Source organism: Sciurus vulgaris, assembly GCF_902686455.1.
Source record: "Sciurus vulgaris genome assembly, chromosome: 7".
Lineage (NCBI taxonomy): Eukaryota > Metazoa > Chordata > Mammalia > Rodentia > Sciuridae > Sciurus > Sciurus vulgaris.
The window spans coordinates 88486368-88512391 of NC_136467.1; the positions used below are offsets into that span (position 1 = coordinate 88486368).

Consider the following 26024-nt stretch of genomic DNA (forward strand, 5'->3'; position numbering starts at 1 on the left):
AGAGTTTTACTTTCCAATTTGCTTACATAAACAGATGACCTATCTCTTTGCAGGTCATTTAAATAAAACTGTTTAATATGGTTCATGATTTGCAAAATAAGATTAAATATGATAATCAATAAATTTCATAAAGTAAGGATAACACATATCAAACTAATTATGATTTCAATTTTGTTTTGAATATCACTATCAAAAAAAAACCAATGGTTAAAATAAAGCTAAACATAATCAAAACTTTTTTTCTTTTTTTTTTTTGGTACTGAGGATTGAACCCAGGGGCACTTTACAACTGAACTATTCCCCCTTTTTCAATTTTTTTATTTTGAGACACAGTGTCACTAAATTGCTCAGGTCCTCCCTAAGTTGCTGAGGCTGACCTCAAATTTGTAATCCTTCTGCCTCAGCCTCCTTAATTTCTGGGTTTACAGGCATGAGCCATCATGCCCAGTTCCAAATTTTTATACATAATCTAGGATACAAAATTATCATGAACCAACATCCTTCACCTTTCTCATTCCTTGAATTATTATCTAGTTAAATCTATACATTCTATCCTACTCTGATAACATTATTTCCTTTTCTAACATCAAGAAAGCATGTGGTTTATTACATAATTTTTCTAATTCATATTTCTGCCTATTCTAAATTATAAGTAACACATTAAGTAGAATCTTTTCAAAATAACTAAGTAATTCCACCAAAGAAATTTGTATTCTAAATCTGATTCCCTAAACTTATCAAAGCAAACACACAGATGTGATTATGAAATATTAGTGTTTCCTAAAGTTAATCTAAAGCATCTGTATATCAAGAAGTTATTTCTTAATCTTAAAGAAAGGATATAAAAGAACCTAATAACCAAAGCAATCCTGAGCAAAGAGGGTACTCTGGAACCATCACAAGACCTGATTTCAAATCATACTACATAGCCACAGTAACAAAATCAGCATGGGACAGGCATAAAATCAGACCCATAGACCGATGTAATAAAACAAAGGATCCAAAAATAAATCTACACACCTATAACCATCTGATTCTCAACAAAAGAGTCAAAACATACACTGAAGAAAAAAACTGCACCTTCAACAAATTGTGCTGGGAAACCTCAATGTCCATATGTAGAAGATTGTGTATTCCTATCTACTGCCCATATAAAAATCAACTCAAAATGGATCAAAGGCCGGGCTCAGTGACACACGCCTGTAATCCCAGAAGCTCCAGAGGCTGAGGCCAGGAGGATTGCAAGTTCAAAAGCCATCTTCAGCAACTCAGCAAGGCCCTAATCATCTTAGTGAGACCCTGTCACCCAAAAAGAAAGAAAAAAAAAAAAAAAATAGGGCTGGGGATGTGGCTCAGTGGTTAAGCACCCCTGGGTTCAATTCCCAGTACCAAAAAAAAATAAATAAATAAAATAAATAAATCATTGTCTTTGACTTTAATATAGTCATTTAAAGAATATCCCAAATAAGTTGTGCAGTTCTCATCAATATTAATCATATCTGTGATGTGTGACTTAAATTGTTTTCTTGTCAAATATAAAAATTTTATAAATTAAATGTATTTAATTCATTTGTAAGTTCTAATTTGTCACCTTGAAAATCAAATCAAGAAGGTAAAGTACTCAAGTACCTATATTACCAGTTTTACTGGTAAACAAAGTGTTCTGGTTTTTTTATTTTCAGGGTTTTTTTTTTTTTCTTTTTTTTTTTTCATTGTACACAATTTCTCTGGTTGTGCACACCATTCATGTAATTATACATGTTCATAGGGTAACGATGTCTGTCTCATTCCACCATCTTTCCTTCCCCCCAGTCCCTCCTCCCATCATTTCTCTCTACACAATCCAACATTCTTCCAAGAATTCAAGACTTTAAATTAGTTTTTGTTTATTACTGAGGTCAGCACAGGTAAGGCTATGCATAAGCAATTAAATAAGGATGATGTCTCTGCTAAGTTAAAATTACATAGCAAATATTCATTAAGTAGTACATGCAAAACACCATATGAGGTTCTATAAAAATGAATTCAGGGGCTAGGGATATAGGTCAGTTGGTAGAGTGCTTGCCTCGCAAGCACAAGGCCCTGGGTTCAATCCCCAGTACCCCCAAAAAAAATGAATTCAGTCCTCAGCATCAGTATATTCAGCCATGGGGAAGGACAGAGTCAAAGGCTTTAACAGCCATGCACTACATAACAATGGGCACAGTACCATGGTAGCCAACCATACAGTCTACTGTATAGGAGGATGTACCACCTCAGTGTTGAAAGTGTACTCCATAATGCTCATACAATGACAATCACTTAATGATGCATTTCTCACACTATGTTCCCTCCATTAAGTGAAGCATCACTATATGTGATTGACAGCATCTTGGGATTTCATGCACTGTGCTTCTGCTCAGACTTTTTCCTATGTTTAAGTCACTAATACTTCCACCTCTACCCATCTTCCAACACTTAGCTCAAACTTTTTCTTTCCCTGTTCCCCAAACAAAAAGCAATCTCTCTGTTCTCTAAGCCTTCATGTTTTTTAGCCCTTCCTTCACTTCCTGTCACTTTTTGCCCTGTACTGTAAATATTTAGATATGTGCCTTATCTTACTGCAAGTTCTTTGAGGTCTAGATTCATATTAAATGGTTTCTGTATTGTTCATAGTTTATCCCTGGGGTTGCCAGAAAAAAAGAAAAACAAAAACAAAATGTGCTCAATAAATATGTTAGATTAAATAAAAATTACTAACTTTTACAAATGTAGGAAATCAACCCATTTATTTGGGCCTATTTTAAACAAAAGCCTTAAAGCCAAATGTTAGGCAATTATTTACTTAACAGGTAATTACAGATTATATTTTAAGTAAGTTCTGTCTTCCCTACTGCCCCCATGTTGCCAATCATTCCTGAAGACTCTTTTCTTTTATGGGGGGTTTTATTTCATGTATTTATTTTTATGTGGTGCTGAGGATCAAACCCAGTGCCTCATAGTGCTAGTCAAGTGCTCTACCACTGAGCCACAACTGCAGCCCCTCCCTCTTTCTTTTGTCTGTCTTCCCCTCAAGTCTTTTGTTCTCTTGGTACTCCTAAATATCTTTCTGACTCCTGACTGCTGGCCCTTCACGTATGAGCCCAATGCTCTCCCCACCCCAACTTATAGGTGAGTTCATTCTCATGTTTTTAACCATCATTTCTATCTTAGAGACTCTTAAATCTTTATCTCTAGTCCACACCTCAACCGGGGGTTTCAGGTTCGAATCCACCTGCTGGACATCGCCACCCAATGTCCTACCGAATGTCCTAGATTTCTTTATCTGGATTTAGCCCCTTCCAAGTAGTCTGTCATGATGTGCTCTCCTGTGTCATGTTAAATTCCCTTCTCTCCCATACTGCTCTGTGAATTATTCAATCATTTTCCTTAATACAATATATTTTAAGTATCTGCTCTACATCATCTCCTATAAATGACTATGAAATCCTGTGGACAGCACCTGGTCAACAAACTCCCAACATTTGTTGAATTCATGTATGTATGAATGAGTGAAAGTTAATTCTTGTCCCCAGGTTGATTCCAATGATGCTCATGAGATGAGCCTCAGTTATCAGATAGTATCTCCTGCAAGACATTAAAATAACTCTTGAGAAGGACCAGGTTACACCAAGGAGGCAAATGACCCTCAGAGTAACCTTATATCTGCTCTTTATTTGGAAGGAACATAAATGCCAAGGAGTAGAAGAGGCCACTAACAAAAAACTGAAGGAAAAGGAAAATGCTTCTTTTCACTGTTGTTTTAATTATTTCCATAAATCAAGAAATCATCTTGCAATCAAGTGCTGACAGCACTCTTTGCATCATACCATATCTTCCCAGAGTGTTTACAAGTGGTAAATGCACATTAAGAAATAGATTTTTTAAAAAAAGATTTAAAAAATGCTACTTAAAAAAAAAGAAAAATTATTTTACCACTCAAAGGATTTGGACAAAAGCAAAAATGATTTTCAATTTACTGTTTACTAGGCACACCGGATACTTATCTTCACAATGAGTTTAGTTATTTTTACAAAAGATGTAATCCAGAATGGTAGAAGATACTGCAATATTTTAAATTAATAACAATTCATACAATTAGTAGCCCTTTGTGTCATACATAACCACAACAACATTGATATTAAGTATTTTCATTAGTCTAGAACAGGGATCTGCAAAGACCAGGTAGTAAATATTTTAGGCTATGCAGTTTATATGGTCTCTGTCACAAATATTCAACAATGCCACTGTAGTGCAAAAGCAGCCAGAGATAATATGTGAGGGAAAAAAAGTATATATGTTCCAATAAAACCTTATTTACAAAAACATGGATCTGGCTGAATTTGGATGAAAGGCTTTGCTGCCTCCTGATATAATAAAAGGAATTAAATTTATTTCCAAGTTTTTCTGTTTCTTCTAGCTAAACTAAATAAAACCTGACTGAATTTATTTAAAACCATGAAGAAAAAAAAAAAACTGGTCTTTTTATGAAGTACAAGTTTCTTTTACTGAATGATTTTCCTTCAGTTTCAAAGGAACTGAATCTACTTCAAAATGACTTGATATGTTAATTGCAAGTCATCAAGTAGGGCTAAGCTCATTCACTCTGCCAGCAACTGGAGAAAGCAACCAACCTAAAGGCTTAAATACTTGGACAGCCTGTCTTCTAAACAAACACCTTTCCTGGCAGGAGAATACATAACTAACTCATCAATGTCTTCTGAGCTCTTCTTACCTAATATGGTCACCATTCCATGGGGAAAACTCTGCCTTAGAAGTACCCATATTCACCATCTGTTTGCATTAGATGCAAGTCTTCCTCAATTAGATTTTCTAAACAATTTCTAAGGCAAAAATAGAAAAGAAGAACCAGTGGGTATTCTCTTTAACTCCTACAGCAATCTCTGTAGCTTCTCTAAATGTTGATCCTGTGCATTGATTTATTATGAGGGTATGTGTTATGTAAATCAGTCAAATGAAAGGGAGAGAAAACATTATTTTTTTTAATTTCTTTTTAGTTGTTGATGGACCTTACTTTATTCATTTATTTATATGCAGTGATGAGACTCGAATCCAGTGCCACACACATGTGAGGCAAGCACTCTACCACTGAGCCCAACCCCAGTCCTATTATTATTTATTTTGAGTCAAGGTCTCACTATGTTGCTCAGGTCAGCCTCAAACCTGTAATCCTCCTGCATCAGCCTCCTGAATAGCTGGGACAACAAGCATGTACCACTGTGCCTGGTTGGCACATGTAAAAATTAAGAAAGTCACTAAATTTTTTCAAACTACACATTCTCAGGATATTAAAATGAACTACTTCAGACTTAATTTTGGCTTCGGTACCAAAGAAAATAGATGCCACCTACATACACCCTCCAAAAACAAGTACAAGACTATCATGCAGGACTTGTAAAGGGAGTTTCCAAAAACTAGTTTTGAAACAACCCCTCAGTTCTGTGGAGAATATAAAAGTGTTAAGATGAAAATAAACTAGGAGGGAATTTTGGGAGAAAAGTCTCGATGAGTTAGGAGTGACACACACCTCTACCTCCCAAACTCAGGTGGGTATTGCTTCAAACCTAGAAAAAGGGAATTTCGTGGGAAAATCCAGAGAGTTGGATATGTATTCCTGGGAGCATCTTCAAGTTGTCAGTGAGCATGTTCACATACTTGAAAAATCTAAAAAGAGATTCCTGGAACGGATCAACTAAACTGAAAATGGAGCTAGCTGAGTGCTTTGTTGGGTTAGTTTGCACCTCCTAAGTGTTGAAACAAAGAAAGCATCAGCATTTTCTCTCAGTGAGACTGCAAAAAAGAGCGAGGCATCATGGGACTGTTTTCTATCTTGACCGAAAGTGCTGGAGGGGTAGGCTGGAGGTGTGCACCCTGGATGACCAGGAACTGAAGGCAGTTATGAGCTACCAGAGGAGACAGATGCAAAAGCATTCAAGGCTCTTTGGATGAAGAAGATCCCAGCAGTGATAGGGATGTGCCAAATAAATAACAAATCAGTTCTAAAAATGAAAAAGTGCTAATTTTAAATGACTTCTAAGCCCAGAAAGTTCTGATGCCAGATGACAACAGTATTACTGTGAACCATATTTTATAGGATAAATATTGGCAAACTCATATGTCTCATCTTTGTACAGCACATAAGAATTTTTTACAGCTTCTCTCTTCCCTTCACCTAACACAGCCTGGAAGAATAGAAGGCAGCCTAGTAAGTTGGAGACAGGGAGCCACACCAAAGAAAAGCTGAGCTGGGAGAAGGGAGCACTTTATTTTATGGAGTTGTACATATGAGTTACTGAATGTAGACTGGTGTGAGGGGAAGAGTTGAATGTAACCAAAAATGATTAATTAGTCCCAAAGAACAGGACTAAATGGCAAAAGAATAACATTGTGGGGTTTTTTTTGTTATTACTATTGTACCTATTATTAAATTTTCAACCTCACCAACCTCACAGTTATAAAAAATAACTGGACACAGAAAACTGGGCAGCTGTTCTTATAAGAAAGGCTGAAGATGAAGAGGGTAGTCAAATTTCCAACCCATAAGATGTTTTTCCACAACAATCAGTTCTAGGCTGAGTAACAAAGGTTTACCAAACATAAGTACATCAAGCACCAAGGAAATCATATGGTCTTTTGCTACTATCCTCACCATATGCCCTATTCATTGTCTCCTTAGAACAAAAGTTTCAAATGAGGCACTCTTTATGACACCTGGAATCTGGATTTTGCCTCTGCCATATCACAGCACCAGTGGATAACCAGAAAACAGCACAGCTTGCCTCTAATTGCCCATCCTTTCTCTCCGCTTATTCTCCTTGATGCCTCCTCAGCACCTGACACTGTAGCCACCCATTCTGAATCTCCATCCCTCTGCTTTGTGCCTGCACTTTCTTGGCTCTTTCTTCCTGAGTCTGGCTATCCTTTCTCTATTGCTCTGAGTGTCTCCTCTTCTGAGCTCCTAAAAGTGGGTAATTTCTGATAATTCAGTCCAAATACCTTTTGCTCAGCTCTCTCCCCTAAGCTGGGCTTCCATTGTTTACCCCCTATAGCTTTAACAAGTGATTCCCAAAGACCCGTATGTGAACTCTCAGTCATCTTCTGCTCCTCTTTCTCCTTTGCCCCAATCATGATCCAGTCAGTCACTGGATGATCATTCCTTTAAAGTGTCTCTTGAATTCAACCATTCCTCTTTCTCTCTATATATCTGCTCCCTTGATATAGTCCCTTATTACCTTCAGAATGGACTATTACATCCTAACACAGATGATATTCAGATATTTGTTAAACAATTATACTAATCCTCAGACTTCATTTTCTCCCTCTTAATCAAAACCACACTCTGCCACAAAAATGATTTTCCTGAAATGCTACTTGGATCATGTCAAACTGCTACCTATGGCTTGGAGCGTAGCTCAGTGGTAGAGCACTTGCCCAGCACGTGTGAGGCACTGGGTTCAATCTTCAGTACTGCATAAAAATAAATAAAAATAAAAATAGAGATATTAAAGAAAAGTTCTTTAATTGTTACCTAAAAACTTTCTACAAAAATCAAGAAGAAGACAACAAATGTTAATGATTTTCTGTCTGGGAGTTTATCATAAGGGTATTATACTTTCTAATGTGTAATGTTTAGATGTTTTTACCTTAATTATGCATTATTTTGCTAATCAGAAAAATTGAAAATGTAAGATTTTATCATTTATGATTCAAGACACTCGTTCACACACATTTTTCTTTCTTTGTTCTCAGAAGTTTATATGAAATTGTAACACTTATTAGCATGCAAAAGAAGAAAAAGAAGAAGAAATCCTTTTAGAGTTTCCTTTCTACAAAATGAAATCGAAAACTTAAACCTGATATCCAATACCCTCCACAGGTCAGCCCTCAAACTCTTCCGACTTTCTCTTGGACTACTACTGTCTACAAGCCCTCCATTCCAGGCATGCGCCTGCTCCCAACACTGTGACTCTGTCACCTCACTCAGAGCTCCATTCACCTCCACTTCTGCACACTCCCATCCAAGTCCTGAGGTTCCTCCAGCCCCATCTAGTTACAAGGACTTTTAAAGCTGTGAAGTTCTCTGATCCAGGGCTTATATTTTATAGCTGAGGAAACAGACTCAGAGCTGGAGTGACTTGCCCACAGTCCCTCAGCGGGGGCCCTAGGATCCAGATCTCATGACTTCTAATCCAATGCTCTTTGCATTTACTACATAAAGCCTCCTAAATTTAAGCTCCTTGAATATAGGAGTGTCTTATCATCTTCAGATGTTTACTGGCTGGTGATTCTTTTGATCTAGCACATGAGAAAAAAGTTCCATCGTTTTGGCTTTTTTCAGATCCTTACTAACGTTGCTGTGTTTAAAATATTGCCAATATAACACTAGTCATGTAATAGCCTGTTTTTTTCCCTCTTTTATTTTTACCATAAAATTGGCAAAGAGTTTAAAAATAAACAAGAAATCACAATGAAAATATCATCCTATAAAAGCGTCAGTAGATGTATATTTTTTAAAATGCCTTTGTTTTATTTATTTTTTATGTGATGCTGAGGATCAACCCCAGTGCCTCAAACGTGCTAGGCAAGCACTCTACCACTGAGCTCCAACCCCAGCCCCAGTAGATGTATATTTGCCTACCTAGACAAATGACAGAGCCAACAGGATTTGCAAAATGACTGGAAGTGTTTATTAACACTTACATTGTCCTTTCCTATTTAGAGCCTAAACATCTGTGGTCTAAACTATAGTTACAACCTACTTCTCTAGGGGTTTCAACCTAACTGAGCAGCAGGATCAGCTATGCTGGGCTTAATATATAGAGATCCTTGGTTCCCACCCCAGAGTTACTGAATCAGAACCACCAGGGCTGAGGCCCAATACAGAAATGCCTTCATCCATCTACTCCTTCAACAGCACTGTGCTGGGAGGTGAGGATAAACCTTCAATGAATGGAGATTTTGTTCCAGTAAAAACAAAGATATTTATCAAAAAATCACATACATAAGTACATGATTAAAAATTATGATAAAGGCTGTGAATTAAACCTATAAGAATTAAGACGTCTGGAGATGAGATGGGGAAAGGAGATCCAAGTCAGGTAAGGCCTTGTGTAGGCCATAGTAAAATATATGAGCTTTACTCTAAGAGCAATGAAATGTCTTTGGAGAGTTTTAAGCTAGAGAATAACATGAGCCAACAAATGTTTAGATTCCTTTTACTGCTGAGTAAAGAATTGGCTGCAAGGGGGGAAAGTAAATTTAGAGAGAAATAGCTCAGACATGGCAACCAGAAAACAGAGAGAGCTCTGGTCACCAAGGACAAAATATAAACCCCTAAGGCACATACCCAGTGACATAGTTCCTTCATCCACAACCTACCTACCTATCTTTACCACCCAGTTAATCCATTTCAGTGGATAAACTCAGTGATTAGTGTTGGGACTAATGACACGTTAACTAACTCAGGCTGACTCCTTACTTCCTGACGAGTGAGCAAGATCAAGACCTCAAAAGTGGTTTCAAAAGTTAATGACGCTAACTTGGACCACCATCAGGGATTGGTTAACAACAGTTCCGCAAATGTGATCAGCTCGTGCTTGCCATATAGTCCTATGGGACTCTCACCTGCGTGAATCCCCCATGCCTTGCTGACCTTTAAGCTGATTGGTTCCCGCCTAGCCCCCACCCTACATAAAAGCTGTGTGATTTCCTCAATAAGCGAGATTCCTGCTGTGCCTCTGCGCTGACAGACCTCCCGGCTCTGGTGTGTTTCCTTCGCCGCCCACACTCATCATCCTGCTCGGCCCTGTATTCTCCTCAGGCCGGCCCTGAGGAGGCACATCGGACCTTGTTGCCCGACAGGGAGCAACAGATTAGGTCATGCATCTCACGATCTACTCTTTTCACCTCTGAAAATTCTTGCATTGTCTCACACATGAGCTTTTGGGGGATATCTCATATCCAAACCATAACATTCCACCCCTGATCCTCAAAAGTTCACATCTATCTCACAATTGAAAATATATTTAGTCCATTTCCAAGAATTCCCATAGTCTTAATAGTTCTAGAATTGCCCAAAAGTTTAAGTCCAAAATCTCCCCTGAGATTCAAGGAGAGCTCTTAGCTATGAGAGTAAATATGAAAAGCAAGTTACATATATCCAGTATATATAATGGCAAAAAAAAAAAAAATATTTCCATTCCACAAGGGAGAAACAGGGCCATAGAAAGAAGAGATGGAACAAAAGCAAGGCCAAAATTAAGCTGGGCAAACAAGTCACATAGCTCCAAGTCCTGCATCTAGGGCACATGGCATGGTGATATTCTCTGCAAAGGGCTTATTTAAGTAGGTTGATCTGAAGTATATTTGGGGTAAACATTATGGGAATGCGTAATGGCCTGGATATGGGTAGGAAGAGCATGAGCTGTCAAGGAGAGCTCCAAGGCCACCCACTTGCACAGCTGAATGGATGGGGAGTATACCAATAAACTGGAAACTGAGGAAGCAAAACTGGAGAAAAATGAAGGCAGAGAGATTCTTTTTAGAAGACTGGCTAGAAATGGAGTATGAAATCACTGGAGAGGTATATAAGGTCAAAGTGCTCTATTTTTCTTTTTTTGATTTTTTTGTTCATTTATGTGAAAGACATTCAACATATTAGATTTTGTGGAATGATCTGGGAGAGAAAGGGGTCCAGGCTGATGATCTAAGAGAAATAAGAGGTTATCAGTATTGTAAATTTTGTGAGAGAGTAGTAGAAGGGAGAAGCCAAGGCAGAGTAGAAGTATTGGTCTTAGATATGAAGAATGACACCTTTTCTGTAGGAGAGTAAGCATGAGATGGACACAGAGGCAGGTAGAGAGAGTCGAAGAAATACCATCTGATGAGTTATGTTCCTCTGTGAAGTAGAGTCAGAGTAAATCTACCTAGATTGAGCAGGGAGGAACCAGAACTTCCTATAAGACAGACTTTTCCTGAGTCCCTCGACAGAAAATATTGTAAGTATTCTGGTGCTCATGAAGACTGAAACTAACCATCTGAAGAGCTGAAGTCGTTCTGGACCTGACAGTCAATCTTAGTGATAGGACTTGGGGAAAATAGGGCTAACCTATAAGCCAGACATAGACTGTACAAGGCTCCAGTAAGGACAGTGGACAAGCATCCAGTGGCACAAGTACAGTCATTCCTAAAAAGTTTTCCCATTTGCTGTTCAAGTATATTGTGCTGTGCAACTGGCTTCCCTGATGGAACAGTACTAAAGAGAAACATCCAAACAAAAATCACTCACACAGCCCTCTCTGCTCCAAAGAATTAAGGTTTTTAAAAACACATAACATGACTACCTTTCTTGGAAACTGTCTCAAGCAAAGCTTGGAAAAAGCAGCAAAAGAGCCAAAGCTTCATGTTTAATGGGAACGTTGCCCCTGAAGTAACAGAATTCTGTTTCTTAGTCTTTCCTCCTCAATTCAGCCAGGGAGAGACAAGCATTCCTCTTCAGCACCCCACTTGGGTACCCAAAGCTGTCACCTCTAGTCATCACCAACAAGTTATAATATTCCAAAATTCCCTCTATGTCATTGAAAATTAAGCATCATAAAGAACTATAAACATATATCCTACAAATGTCAAATTCTTGGTTTTCATGTTGTACTACAGTCATGTAAGATATCACCAATGGGTACCCTGCATAAAATGTACACAAGACCTCTCTGTACTGTCTTTGCAACTTTCTATGAATCTACTTCAAAATAAAGTTATTTTGAAAATTAATCTTCTTATGCCTTGAATGACCAAGATTATAAGGCTGGCTAGATGACAGCTAATCTCTAATAACATATTAATGGATAATGGTTACCAGAAAACCTATGTGCTACAACCCAAGTCTCCTAGGTTCAAATCCTCACTCAGAAGGCACGGCTCCTGCAGCCAGAATCCGAGACACTTTGGGAACAATCCAATGTATGAGGAGGGGATCCATATGACACCCTCAAACCACAGAACAGAGCTGTCATCTTCTCCATCAATGGATATAGCAGGTCCTGATGAAATCTAAAGTCAAACCAAAAGGGTAACCATTTTAAAACAGCAATAGCTGTACATTTTCATTTTATAGGATTGAAAGTGTCAGGAAATCTAGCTTCTCACTCAAATCCTTCTATAACCACATCACACCCCTTCATTCAGATTCTTTACCCATAAAATGAGATGGATCTAAGTGATGTCTAAGAGTCTCTCCAGTTCTGAAACCCCACAGGATATGCCCAGATTTCCTCAAATTCTCCATTTCACTGATGATCATGACATACTTAGGTCTGATCCTAAAATTTTCTAACTGATGCTAAAAAGATGTATGTGCAGAGAGGGATAGGGACAAGACATTTGAAAGGAAGGCACTCCTAAGGCTGGTTTCTGGTAGGAAAGAACAACACAAAGACTTCCTCCCAAAAATTCACATGAGCTGGGTGCAGTGGTGTGGGCCTGTAATTCCAGCAATTCAGTCTGAGGCAGGAGGATCACAAGTCTGAGGCCAGCCTCAGACCCCATCACAAATATAAAAAAAAAAAAAAAAATTTAAAGGGCTGGGATAGTTCAGTGGTAAAGTGCCCATGGGCTTAACCTCCAGTATCCAAAAAACATCACAGAGATACCAGAAATTAAAATGCACACCATCAAAGAACTGGCAGTAATAGATCAAATGGCTCAATAAAGTCACAGGAATAATCTGGCAGGAAAACTGTGTGCACAGTTTAAATTTTGTAAGGAATTAGAATCATCAGTTATTGACTGAAATCTTTTTTAATTTTATAAATCAGAAAGTCCAGGAATTAATCCAAAAGTCCTTTCTCCCATTGGCTAAAGCTCTCAAAATGAAAAAACATGAACATGTTCTTTTGAAGTTGCAGTACCATACAGCATAGAGGGACTATAAATCAAAGAACATGATAAATGATAATAATTGATAGCAAGAGCTCAGGAGAAACAGTTCCTTCACTCCATCCTTGCATTCTTTCATCCCACAAACATGAATGAGTTCTCACAATAGGTCATATGCTATATCAGATAGAATAAATATGAAAATTTATAATAAACAGGACTCCTGCCTTCAAGTATCTCACAGTCTAATGAGTGAGGCATATCTTTTTAAAAAACTATACTGATCACAACTTGAGAAGATAAAATGAGTTCTGGAAATGGATCATGGTGGCACCACAACATGAAGGTATTTGATGTCACTGAACTGATTAAATGGCATATCCTATGTTACATGTATCTTATCACAATAGTTGTTATAAGGGGTGGGGGGAAGGACACTGATCAATAAGTGCTCTCACAGAGGTGTCTCTAAAGGCCCCGAGGAATGGAGAATAAAGTATTGTACTTTTGCCAAGAAATCGGCATTCTAAAACCAACTCCTCTCTTCCTTTCTCACTGCACATGCAAGTAAGAACTTGAGTTCCTTCCCCCACAAACAGCCGTCTTCTTACAAGCAGAGGTCAGCAAGAGTATTTTGGAAGCCATGTCAACTTTCTAGAGAAGATGCCTCTGTTTTCTACCCGTCACCATTTCCTCCGTGCTTCCTGTTAAGTTGTCACCGCAAGCCAGAGGGGTTACCAGATGCTACTTGTAGAGTGCTTCAGGGATAAGAGCTGTCCAAACAAAGATGTGCTCATTTGCAAAGGAAAAACAGCTCCAGAGAAGCCAGACAGCTGAGAGGAGCTGACCTAGTATGGAAACACGAGGAAGCAGTGACATAATGGAGCCCTCTCCCAACATTTCTACAACTAACTCTAGTGAAAGTTGATGTGATGTTATGAGGAACAATTCAATGCAAATTGTTTCTGAATTACAAATAATCTGACACCCACGATTTACTGTGCAGTCCCCCAAAAGAGAGAGTTCAAACCTTAAATCTATTTGAGTTTTCTGCATTCTGTTTCTTGTTCCCCATTCCCAACACTGAAGATCAAGACATGGGCTGAGAAACTTCAGTGATAGCTAGAAGAGACTACAAGCTTATCAGGATCAATCGTTCCCAAGCTGGCTCACTGGAGAAGCTATGGTAAAAATACAGATTGTCCTAGAAATTCTGATTTAGTGTGACTAAGATGCCAGGGAGCTCTACTGAGCTGATCACCTAGAGAGATAAAGTAAATAACTGAGAATATCACCACTAGAGAATTCAAGGAGTAAATCAGATGACCTTCCCCAGTTCCACACACTGTTCATTACACAACAATGGCTCTGAATGGAATGACTACTAAAGATGCCTCCCTATGGGCGTTTGTCAGTACTTCTCAAAATATGATAAAAAAAAAAAAAATAAATAAATAAAACTTTCTAGAATTTCCTTGATACAAGATACTTAGAGTTCATCAAAATCAGAGACAGAAAGCAGAAAAAGAGTTGTTGTGGATGGGGAGAATGAAGGAGAAAATTGGGAATGATTGTCTAATAGGTACAGAGTTTCAGATTTGCATGATAAAAAGAGCTCTGGAGATGGATGGTGGTTATAGTTGCACAAAAATATGAAAGTACTTAATACCACTGAGCAATATACTTGGAAATGGTTAAGATAGTGAATTTTATGTTGCAAGTATTTTATTGAAACTTTAAAAACAAAGGAAAACTGCAACTATTTGGGAGAGAAATCAATATCACTAAAATGCCTAGAGAAGCATTGCAAAATAAAAATACAAGCAAGGTCTAACTTTCAAAACCTTGAAAGTGAATCTGCACATTAATTCAAATCAGAACATGTTTCCTCACTTAATCTAGAATGTAACTAAAGCATGAGAGTCCAATAAAACATGCTTCTATGCAGAGATGTCACAGCTAAAAATAAACCTCTTCCTTCTGAGGGGAAGCTTGGTGTTCAAGAAAGCTGAGGATGAAATGACGGAAGAGAGCTGAGCATTCAAAGTATGGAAGAGGCAGAAGAGATGGTGATTCTTCTAAAGAGAAGTACAGTCCCCAGAGCAGCAAAAACTATACGTGTTAGATGTAGGTATGCAAATTAGGTATATGCATAAGTAACACCAAAATGAGTCAGTGTTCTTACTAAATTTTACTAATTTTATGAGGGCTTTAAGATAATAATCCTCAAGAGGTGCTCTCCAGTTAAAACAGCATTGGAAAAAAATCATAGGTTCATGAATATATAAACTTTCTGTGACCTACCACCGTATACTACACAATGAAAGACATAAAAAATAAGAGGAAAAATTTAGATCAAAATAAGTACTCAACATTTCATTATTCATCATTAGAAATTCTGAAGGTGAAAGTAATACATGAAGGTCAAATGCAATTCAAGTTATTCCAGAAAGGTCAACAGTAAAATAAATGACTCATTATCTTAAGGTTCTACAAATTAACTTATTACAATTGGATAAAAGTCACAGAGTCCATCAAGTCACTAAACGACACTTTCCTCACCTAGAAGAAAGTGTAATTAAAGAAAGTCACTTTCTGATTATCTGCACAGTCACTACAACCAAAACTCTGATAAGTCCTGTATTTTAATATGCTGTCCTTCTGATGTTAACATCATTCCATATCTTTTCTACAGACAAATGGGATTTCAAAACACTGTACTAAAAATAAGTTTCCCCCCCCCCCTGAGTTTTATACTGAGAATGATCATAGGCTCAGGAAAATTAAAATGTGATCTATGATGGTAGACTACTCAATACTTCCTCCATAGTCATTATTCACTGCTAAATACAAAAGCTGATAGTCCTTTAAGGCTGATCAGGAGTCAAAGGAGGACAAGAACCAGAGATGGAGGCGGGTCTGGGTGGTGTTTCCAAATATTTCTTTGACTGTACTGACCCCTGGTGGCCATTGAAAAGCTTTTAAAGGGTGGCTTGCTTTTTTCTTAGTTGTGGGACACAAGTTAACATTCCATCAACGATAAGAAGTACCTGATCAATATGCTCATCTTGAAAAGGACAAAGACACTTAATAAAATGTGGAAAGGGGAGAACTGCATTTATTGCAGGACATTTAATAAACATCGACTGCTACTTATATGCAAACCACGGTGCTAGGTCCCAGGGATGGAGGGTGAACAACAGCCACTACCCTTATAAAGATCACAGTCTATTCAGAACTGTCAATTAAAAGGACGTGAATGCAGTGAGGCAGGCACAGAATGCAAGGGGAATGTTTGGAGGGTCTGGCCACATCACAGAATGCCTATAAAAGCAAGTAGCGAGAATACAGGGAGCAAAAACAGCATCGCAGGCAGAGGGAACGGCATGAGGAAAAGCTCTGCTGTGAGACAGACTGGTGAGTTTCAGAGACGCCAAGGATGTGATATTCTAAAGCACAGAGCTCAAAGGCAAGGTGGCAGTTAAGACCAAAGAGGTGGGCAAGGGCTAGATCTTGTGAATATTTTTAAATTTTTTTAAGCAACTAAATTTCCTTAAGAGTGTTTTTCCCCCTACCAAAGCAATAGGACAGTTCAAGTTCACAGCTGCTACGTAAGAAATTCTGTTGCTCTTTCTTTTTTTTTATTTACTTTTATTATAAACAAATGGGATACATCTTGTTTCTCTGTACATGAAGTAGAGGCATACCATTTGTGTAATCATACATTTATATAGGGTAATAGTTTTTGATTCATTCTGTTATTTTTTTCCTTCCCCCCACCCCTCCCACCCCTCTTTTCCCTCTATACTGTCCCTCCTTCCTCCATTCTTACCCCCCCTCCCACCCCCCATTATGTGTCATCATCTGCTTATAAGCGAGATCATTCGTCCTTTGGTTTTTTGAGATTGGCTTATCTCACTTAGCATGATATTCTCCAATTTCATCCATTTGCCTGCAAATGCCATAATTTTATCATTCTTTATGGCTGAGTAATATTCCATGGTATATATATATATATATATATATACCACAGTTTCTTTATCCATTCATCAAATGAAGGGCATCTAGGTTGGTTCCACAATCTGGCTATGGTGAATTGAGCAGCTATGAACATTGTTGTGGCTGTATCTCTGTAGCATGCTGATTTTAAGTCCTTTGGGTATAGGCCAAGGAGTGGGATAGCTGGGTCAAATGGTGGTTCCATTCCAAGCTTTCTGAGGAATCTCCATACTGCTTTCCAGAGTGGCTGCACTAATTTGCAACCCCACCAGCAATGTATGAGTGTACCTTTTTCCCCATATCCTTGCCAACACCCATTGTTGCTTGTATTCTTGATAATCGCCATTCTAATTGGGGTGAGATGGAATCTTAGGGTAGTTTTGATTTGCATTTCTCTTATTACTAGAGATGTTGAACATTTTTCCATATATCTGTTGATTGCTTGTACATCTTCTTCTGTGAAGTGTCTGTTCATTTCCTTAGCCCATATGTTGATTTCTGTTGCTCTTTCAACAAACAATTTACCTCTCCCACAAATTTCCTACACTCTCTTGCCCTTTTTACTTCTGGTCCTTATTCTGTCCACCACTTGTTGAACAAATTAATCACTTAGGAACTTTCATCCAGCTAAAACTTCTCTTGCTGGTCACTGTGCAGAGGTGGTTTCTGAATGGACCAGCAAAGGATATGCCAACCCAAGGGCACCCCACCAGCCACCCAAGAAGAGGCTTGCTTGTGGGGCACGGGGCCAGTGTAACCAGCCCCATTCATATCTAGTTGACAACATCTCAAAGGTTGGTGGAAAAGTGAGAGGAGAATGAAGGAGACCCTGAGATGTGGAAACAGCTAGCCCCAAAAGCACTGCTCATCCTTACAATAAACACTCTTTTAACAACAAGGTAGCCCAAACACCTTCCAGAATCCTCTGCTGTTACAGTGCCTTGTGTTCCTCTATCACCCTTGTGACATTTAACAATGTTATTCATGTCACTTCAGCTGTGATATTTGAAAGTAGCTATCACATGTTTAGCTTTCTTGCACGGTAAGTCCTTAACACATATTGGGTGCATGGATGGATGGATGGATGGATGGATGGATGGATGATGGATAAACAACAGAGAACTGAAAATAAAATCCTAACTCCTTAAAACTTACAGTATGCTTCCTCAGCTCCAATTTCCATCCTTCTCCACATGCTCCAGTAACACCAAACTTCTCCCAAATTCCCAGACACACGGGTACTCTTCCATTTTCCCTGCCTCTACACGAATCCTTCCCTCTCCTCTTAGTCTCAAAAATGCCTACTCTTTTCTCCTTCTCTACAAACTCAAGTGTCCTCTTCCCCAGACTTCATTACGCCTGCTCAAGGCTTCCGCCCTCCCTCTATGTGTCTCTATGCCTCCTCACTTTGCATCTGCCCTCCACCCTCACCCCCTACCACAACCTCTCCACAGGTCAAGTGTGCTCTTCAGCTTTAGGCAGATAAAAGAGCAAGTGAATACTTGGTTTGCTGCTTTTAGCATGTAGCCCCACAAAATGTGAACTAGGGGGAAAAAATTAAAGAATTTAGTTCCTCAGTTTAAGAAAAGAACTGAGTCTACAGAATATACCTACTATATATATATATATATATATATATATATATAATATAACGTAGATTTATTGACATTATGAAGTTTATTGCTCTAATATAGAGAATTTGAGACTCTTAAAGCAATAAAATGAAATAGAAAGCTGCTCTTTACTCTAAACTGAACTAAAGATCAAATGAGAGGTCAACAACTCCTGCTTACTAGCCGAGCGTACTTAAGTAGTTCCTCTATGTGGCTGGGCCAGGGTATTCTCATCATAAAATGGACATAGTCATTCCCAACTCATGGGATTATACAGTATGCAGAATAAATATGAGAACATATCTAAAATACCTGCTACTGTGCCTAGTCAACCTTCTCAAAATTCATCATAATTACATGACATTACAGAGAGGATTACCTGATAAAACCAGAGTTTGGAGGAGCCATCTTGGAACTGCAGTGTGGCGGAGCCTACAGAAACTGAAACCCAGATCTGTGAGGTACTGGAAACCTTCAGGGACACTATAAGTCTACAGGGTAGAAACTGTACTACCTCAGATCCCCACGACCAGATGGGAAGACACACAAACAAAATGAAAAAAAAGGGGAATAAAGCACTCCAAACAAACCAGGATGCTCCAATTATAGACTCCATTGACAAACCAGTAGAAGAAATGTCAGAGAAGGAGTTCAGAATTTACTTGGTGAAACTGCTTCATGACTTTAAGGAGGATATAAAGAGTGAAATCAGAAGTATGTTTCAGGAGAAGGAAGATAACTTAAACAAAGAGATAAAGACCCTGAGAAGAAATCTAGAAGAAATCTTTGAAATGAAGGAATCAATAAACCAAAATAAAGATTGGATGGAAAGTAGCACCAACAGAGGAGACCGCTTGGAAGACAGAACTTCAGGCAATGAAGACAAAATATATAATTTTGAAAATAAAGGTGACCACATAGAGAAGATGATAAATTGTGTGATGTTCCCTCACCCAGACACAATGCCTGAATAGCAGCTGCTGAAGTCAACTGAGCGGAGCTACCGTGACTACTTCTGGGTTGATAAGAAAGACGCTCAAGGCAATGGCATCATGGCAGGGTTCAAACTGCTGCTCTAAAAGCTACTGAAGGGCAAACAAATGCAGAAAGAAATGTCTGAATTTGTCTGAGAGAGGATAAAGATTGAAGAATATGCAAAGAACTTGGCTAAGCTCTCTCAGAACTTGTTGGCTGCACAGGAGGAAGGCTCCCTGGGAGAAGCATGGGCTCAGGTGAAGAAGAGCCTGGCAGATGAAGCAGAAGTTCATCTCAAGTTCTCTGCCAAGCTTCACAGCGAGGTAGAGGAGCTCCTAATGAACTTTCATGCTAACTTCAAGAAAGACATGAAAACGTGTGACCACCATATTGCTGACCTCTGCAAGCAACTCACCAGCTGCTATGCATTGGTGGAGAAGGACGGGAAAGCCCTCAGAACGGCAGAGAGACCTGGAGATGAAGACCCAGCAGCTGGAGATCAAGCTGAGCAACAAGATGGAGGAGGACATCAAGAAGGCCTGGAGGAAGTCCACACAGGCTGGTGATGACCTCATGTGCTGTGTGGACCTCTACAACCAGGCCCAGTCCAAGTGGTTTGAAGAGATGGTGACCACCACTTTGGAGCTGGAGCAGCTGGAAGTGGAGAGGGTGGAGATGATCCGGCAACATTTGTGCCAGTACACACAGCTGCAGCATGAGACAGACATGTTCAACCAAAGCACGGTTGAGCCTGTGGACCAACTGCTTGGAAAAGTGGACCCAACCAAAGACAGAGAGCTGTGGGTCAGAGAGCACAAAACGGGCAACATTCACCCTGTAGACATGGAGATCTAGACACACCTGTGTGGCCCCGGGAGTCCTGCCCAGGAGAAGGGCTGGGTGACCCACAGAGAGGAGATGGTGTCTCCTGCTGGGTGAAGCTACCCTCCCACCCACTCTCCTGTCCACTGAGTGGAGAGGAGAGAGCTTGCAATTCCAGAAGGATGATCTGGATGGCCCAGCCAGGGGATCCCAAATATTCCCAGCCAAGAAGACAGACCTGCAACCCTACCCTTGTCTCCAAGACTGAAGCCCCCAAACCCCATGCCATGCGTGCTGCTCTGAGAACAAACTGAGACGGGAAAAAAACAAAAACAGAGTATGAAGGCCCAGTGTTTACACCGTAAGCAACCCCTGAAGACCAGTCCTTCTCTCACTGCAAAATGGTAACCCCATGTCTTCTCTAATTTTTTATTTGTCTAACATTTTGTTTTGTTATTACTGAACTATATTATAAATAAAGAAAATAAGCAAAGACCTCAGAAGCCAATCCTACAAACATGCTTTCAATAGTTACCCATAACATTTGTCTCTACAAGTTTGAAACTTTTTATAACACTGCCTCCAATATTTTTAAAAACCATATCACGCACTCAATAGACCTGCTAAATTAAAAAGGATAAAATTGGTAAACACATCATGTAAACATCCATAAAGGTGAAGGCTATCAAAAATAATAAGAGCCTATGTATGGTATAAAGAAAACATGGAATATATACACAAAAGAGTTTTATTCATCCAGAAAGAATGGCATTATGTCATTTGCATGAAAATAGATTATCTTGAGAACAGTATGTTGAGCAAAATAAGCCAAATCCTAAGTCAAGGGTCACATGTTTTCTCTTCTGTGGAAATAGGAAGAAGGAAAAGAAAGGTGGAGCATATCATGAAAGTAGAAAGGAGATCAACAGAGTAGAGGAAATGGACCAGGGGGAGGGAGGAGAAAAGGGAAAGAGGAAATACTGGGAAATTATATTGGTCAAATTATGTCATTATATTGTGTGCACAAATGAATATGTAATAATACCACCATAATGTATAATTATTATGCATCAAAAAATATGGAAAAAAGTCAAAAAAGGAAATAAGTTTTTAAATGTTCATGGTGAGGGTGGAATAAAATAGACTCCTAATAAGACCCTAACACAGTCTTTTTTCATATAGGTCAGTTCCCACAACTGGTTCCCACACAAGACTCCAAACTACAATGCATCATGCAAGCTGTAATTTCATGCATCTCATTTTTACATATCACTAGATTTTTACATAAAGAAAATGATAATATGATATTTTCTTTATTTGACACAAAGAAAAACATATTTGTATGTTTTAAAAAATACATATTACAGAGAAAAATCAGTGTTTATCAACTCTACACCTAATGATCAACTTATATTCCGTTACTTTTTAAATTTTTTTATTTTTAATTATGGTAAATTATCCATAACATAAAATTTCTTAGCCCTTTTTAAGTGTACTGTTCAGTACTGTTAAGTATGTTCACATTGCTATGCAGTGAATCTCCAGAACTTTTTCACCTAAAAAAACTGAAACTTTACCATGAAACCACCTCCACTTACCCCATCACCCCTCCCCTTGAAACTACCATTCTACTTTCTGTTTCCATGATTTTGACTACTGCAGATTTCACACAACATTTGTCCTTTTGAGACTGATTTATTTCACTCAGAATAATGTCTTCAAGGTTTATCATGTGTCAGACTAGCCTTCCTTTTTAAGGGTTAAGGCCCATTATTTTTAAATAGAGCAAAAGTAGGGACATAATTTTGAAGAAAGAATTAAGAATATAAATATCTTAAGATTTCAAAGTACTAAGCTAAGTTCCCTGGGTGTACTGCTTTTTTTTTTAATTTATTTTTATTGTAAACAAATGGGATACATCTTGTTTCTCTGTTTGTACATGAAGTAGAGGCATACTATTTGTGTAATCATACATTTACCTAGGATAAATAGTTTTTGATTCATTCATTGTAAATTTACCTAGGGTAATAGTTTTTGATTCATTCTGTTATTTTTTTCCTCCCCACCCCACCCCTCCTACCCCTCTTTTCCCTCTATACTGTCCCTCCTTCCTCCATTCTTGACCCCCTCCACCCCCCCATTATGTGTCATCATCCGCTTATCAGCGAGATCATTCATCCTTTGATTTTTTGAGATTGGCTTATCTCACTTAGCATGATATTCTCCAATTTCATCCATTTGCCTGCAAATGCCATAATTTTATTATTTTTTATGGCTGAATAATATTCCATTGTATATATATATACCAAAGTTGGTGTGCTGCTTTTTGGAACAGAAATTCCTAGAAGTAGAATCACAATTCTATGATAAAAATCATGTATTTCCATTTGTTTGCTGAGGTTCCCCATATCAATAATAAGTTTGCCTGGAGGAAGGTTATCTGTTAGGTTGAACTACATAAAATTGCTGATATTAGGCACTTTTGACCTAAAAAAGAACAATTTCATGTCCAAACTAATAATTTATCATTTTTCTTTAAACTCATCTAAAAGATACTGCTTTGACTATGATTAAAGGTGTACTACATCTTACATCTTCTAATCAGGGTCCAGACTCAAGGTATTTTTACCATGGTGCTATAGTGATGGAATTTCAGGGTCAATTTGGAGCCCAGGCTTTTGGCGCCAAGCTTCCTGGCAAATTGCTAAATTTCTCTAAACTCCATTTTCCTCATCTAGAAATTGAGTTTAATAAAATCTGTTTTCAGAATTTTCAATTATTGTGACAATACAAATAAAAAGTGGGGCACACCTGGCGTTGTAACTCAGTTATGATGCACTTGCCTAGCATGTATGAGACCCTGGGTTCCATCCCCAACACCAAATAATAATGATACCTAAAAGTGAGCACCTATTAATTACTGGGTACTCTTATCTTACGTCAGATCTTAGGCTAATGAATGATTACTCTTTCTAATACGGTAGCTCTCAGTGGTACAGGAGGAGGGTATTTCCCCCACAGGGAACTTTGGCAATGACTAGAGATGTTTTTGTTTCACAACTTGGGGGAGGGGAAGCTGCCACTGGCATCCAGTAGGTAAAGGCCACAGATGCAACTCAATGTCCTACAGATCACAGGATAGTGCCCATGAGAAAGTTTTTGTCCAAACATCAATGGTGAGAAGCCCTGTACTAAGAGAACTATTGTTTACAGTTCTTATTCATAAATATATTTTTTAGTTCCAAAGAAAAATGGGAAAACCTGGAATGAACCTCCAAGTATCATGCAGCAATGCACAAGAGAAAACCTGAGGCAGAGAGATGGAGACATTTTAATGCCTCTGCCCTGTTAGATCTCAGAGCTACCCAAGTTGGCAGCCAATGCAGGAAACAGGTGAAGGCACTGGGGAGAGAAAAGGGTCATGAACATGACTGCTTAAAATCACTATTTCTTAAAGCAAAGACCAAGTATGTGAGTCCAATCACTCATCAGGAATTATTCTGAGTCACAAAATTTGGCAAGTAATAGCTATGTAGTCATTTCTTAATTTTAACTCAATGCATGATAAGTAAGCAAACACTTATTTAATCAGTTTTATGCCCAAATGCTAAAAGGTTTTAGCTTTCAAACATTATGTTACAGAAAAAGACAATGATTAAAATGTTGTAATGATGGAAACCCCATTGATAAACACAATAAATTAAGAATAAACCACTTAAATTGTCTAGATGTTCATATTAATTTTTTCCTATTTGTGAAATAAGTGACTTTGGAGATACTTTCCAAGCTGAATGATTTCAATAATTTTAATATTCCCCCCAAAACGAATTTATACTTACATTCACTTGAACTTGAATGGACCAGTCACCAAGTATTGGATGTGAAGATAATTGAAAAGTTTTGGAAATGACTCCAAGCTCACTTTGTTGTGACAACCACTGCTGGATCAAATTGGATTTGGGGTCCTAAAACAAAAACCACACATTAACTATATAAAGGCTGCCCCTATACATGGGGATCCTATTAGGTTAGGAATGATGTTTGCAGCACCCACAGACACATCCAGAACATTCCCCAAAATAAGAAACTAAGATAGGTTTTGGGAAATGTCAGTTCTATACTACTAAAGAAATCAAATCAAAATTTCTTTCCTTATATTTCCCCTGAGATTCCCGACACCATATTTCCTTTTACAACATGTACATCATCAAACTGAAGGTGGTATCAAAAGAAAATTACTGTTACTGTAGAAGTAACAGGCCCCAATTACTAGAGACCCACAATGTCAAGCATTCTGCCTTGTCTCCAGTGATTCTAATTCTGCAGAACTGCATTGTCCTCACCTTATAGTTGAGAAAACTGATGCCTGGCGAGGTTTGGTAAGCACTCAACTGTAAGTGGTTGGCATGGCCCAATATTCTAGTACCAATACATAATGGAATTGAAGACTCAAACCCAGGTCTCTTTAACTCAACCAAAGCATATCAGAGAGATGTTTAACCACAGACATAAATGACAATCACTTAAGTCTTCCTATCATCTCCCAGACTTACTGCCTCCTCATGCAATATTCATCCCAGGCACTGCAGCAGCCACCCCAGATTCCTCTCACATTCCCAGTCTCCTCAACTCTGTCTCATTCAACTCTGTCTCTCTCCCTCTCTCCCTCTCTCTCTCTCTCTCTCTCTCTCTCCCTCTCTACTTCTATTCATCCTCACAGTTTGCCACCATCTCCTGTTTTCTAACTACTGCAACTGATCTCCTCCCTCCAATCTTGCCCACTCTGATACTTCTTCCCCACTGCACAGTGTGATCCATCTGAAATATAGATCTGAGAATGAAGCACATGGTTGAAATGCTGAGCATAGTTCTTGGCGTGTCGCAAGCGATTGGTAAACACTGGAATGATCATTCTAATAGATGGGTGGGTACTGATGGTTTTAGTCTGCAGAATGGACTCTATGCTCTTTTGCATAGTTTACAAGGCCCTTAGTAATCTGACCCCATCTGCATTTCTATGCTCATCTTCTTTCTAACATATAGATTTGTTTACAGTTCACACGGAAGTCCACTCATCTAGACCTCTGCAATTGCTGCATGGAATGCTCTTCCTTCTTTGATCACCAGTGAAATGAGCTCCAGTTTATTCTCCATACGCATCTCCAACAGGCACAGATGACCACTTGGCTACTATTAAGCCCCCAGTATATCTGGAGTTTACTCCTCTTGAGTATATATTATGGCTAAAGGCAGTAAAAAATGTTTATTATATATATTTTATTTTACAAAAAAATATTTTTATTCCCGACTAGATTTGAACTCCTAAGAGCAGACAGCAAATATTTTCTCTGATTGTTAGTCTCTGTCCTTTGACTAAAAATTAGTGAGTTGTCTCTGTTATTAGAAACCAAAAGAAACTTCTCTGCCAATGTAGGGAGATGAAAGTAAGGGTAAACACAATGCTGAGAACTAAGTAGGCAGTAGCTAATCAATTGAGAGTCAAGCAGTAAGCTAGAAACTAATTGTTAAAACCCGGGACTGAAGGCAGATCAAGAAGAAGCAGGTCACTGTACCCTTGGCCAACTCCTGAGACAGGTATTGTAACTAGCAGTTGGCTCTACTGGGCCTGCCGCAGCATGAAGCATGGGAAAGTTGTGCAGTTTAAAGGCTCAGAAAGAAATATAAATAACCAATAAATATGTG

The 26024-nt window shown here is 38.6% G+C and overlaps 1 protein-coding gene across 2 annotated transcripts in view; it reads right to left on the bottom strand.

Annotated features, from left to right (window-relative positions):
- CD109 (CD109 molecule) overlaps positions 1 to 26024 on the bottom strand; it is a 142764-nt gene that overhangs the window by 86323 nt on the left and 30417 nt on the right. For both annotated transcript variants that reach the window (XM_079146499.1, XM_079146498.1), the window contains exon 6: positions 24161 to 24286. In XM_079146499.1, the coding sequence (XP_079002625.1) occupies positions 24161 to 24286 (126 nt within the window). The remainder of the gene's footprint in view (positions 1 to 24160; positions 24287 to 26024) is intronic.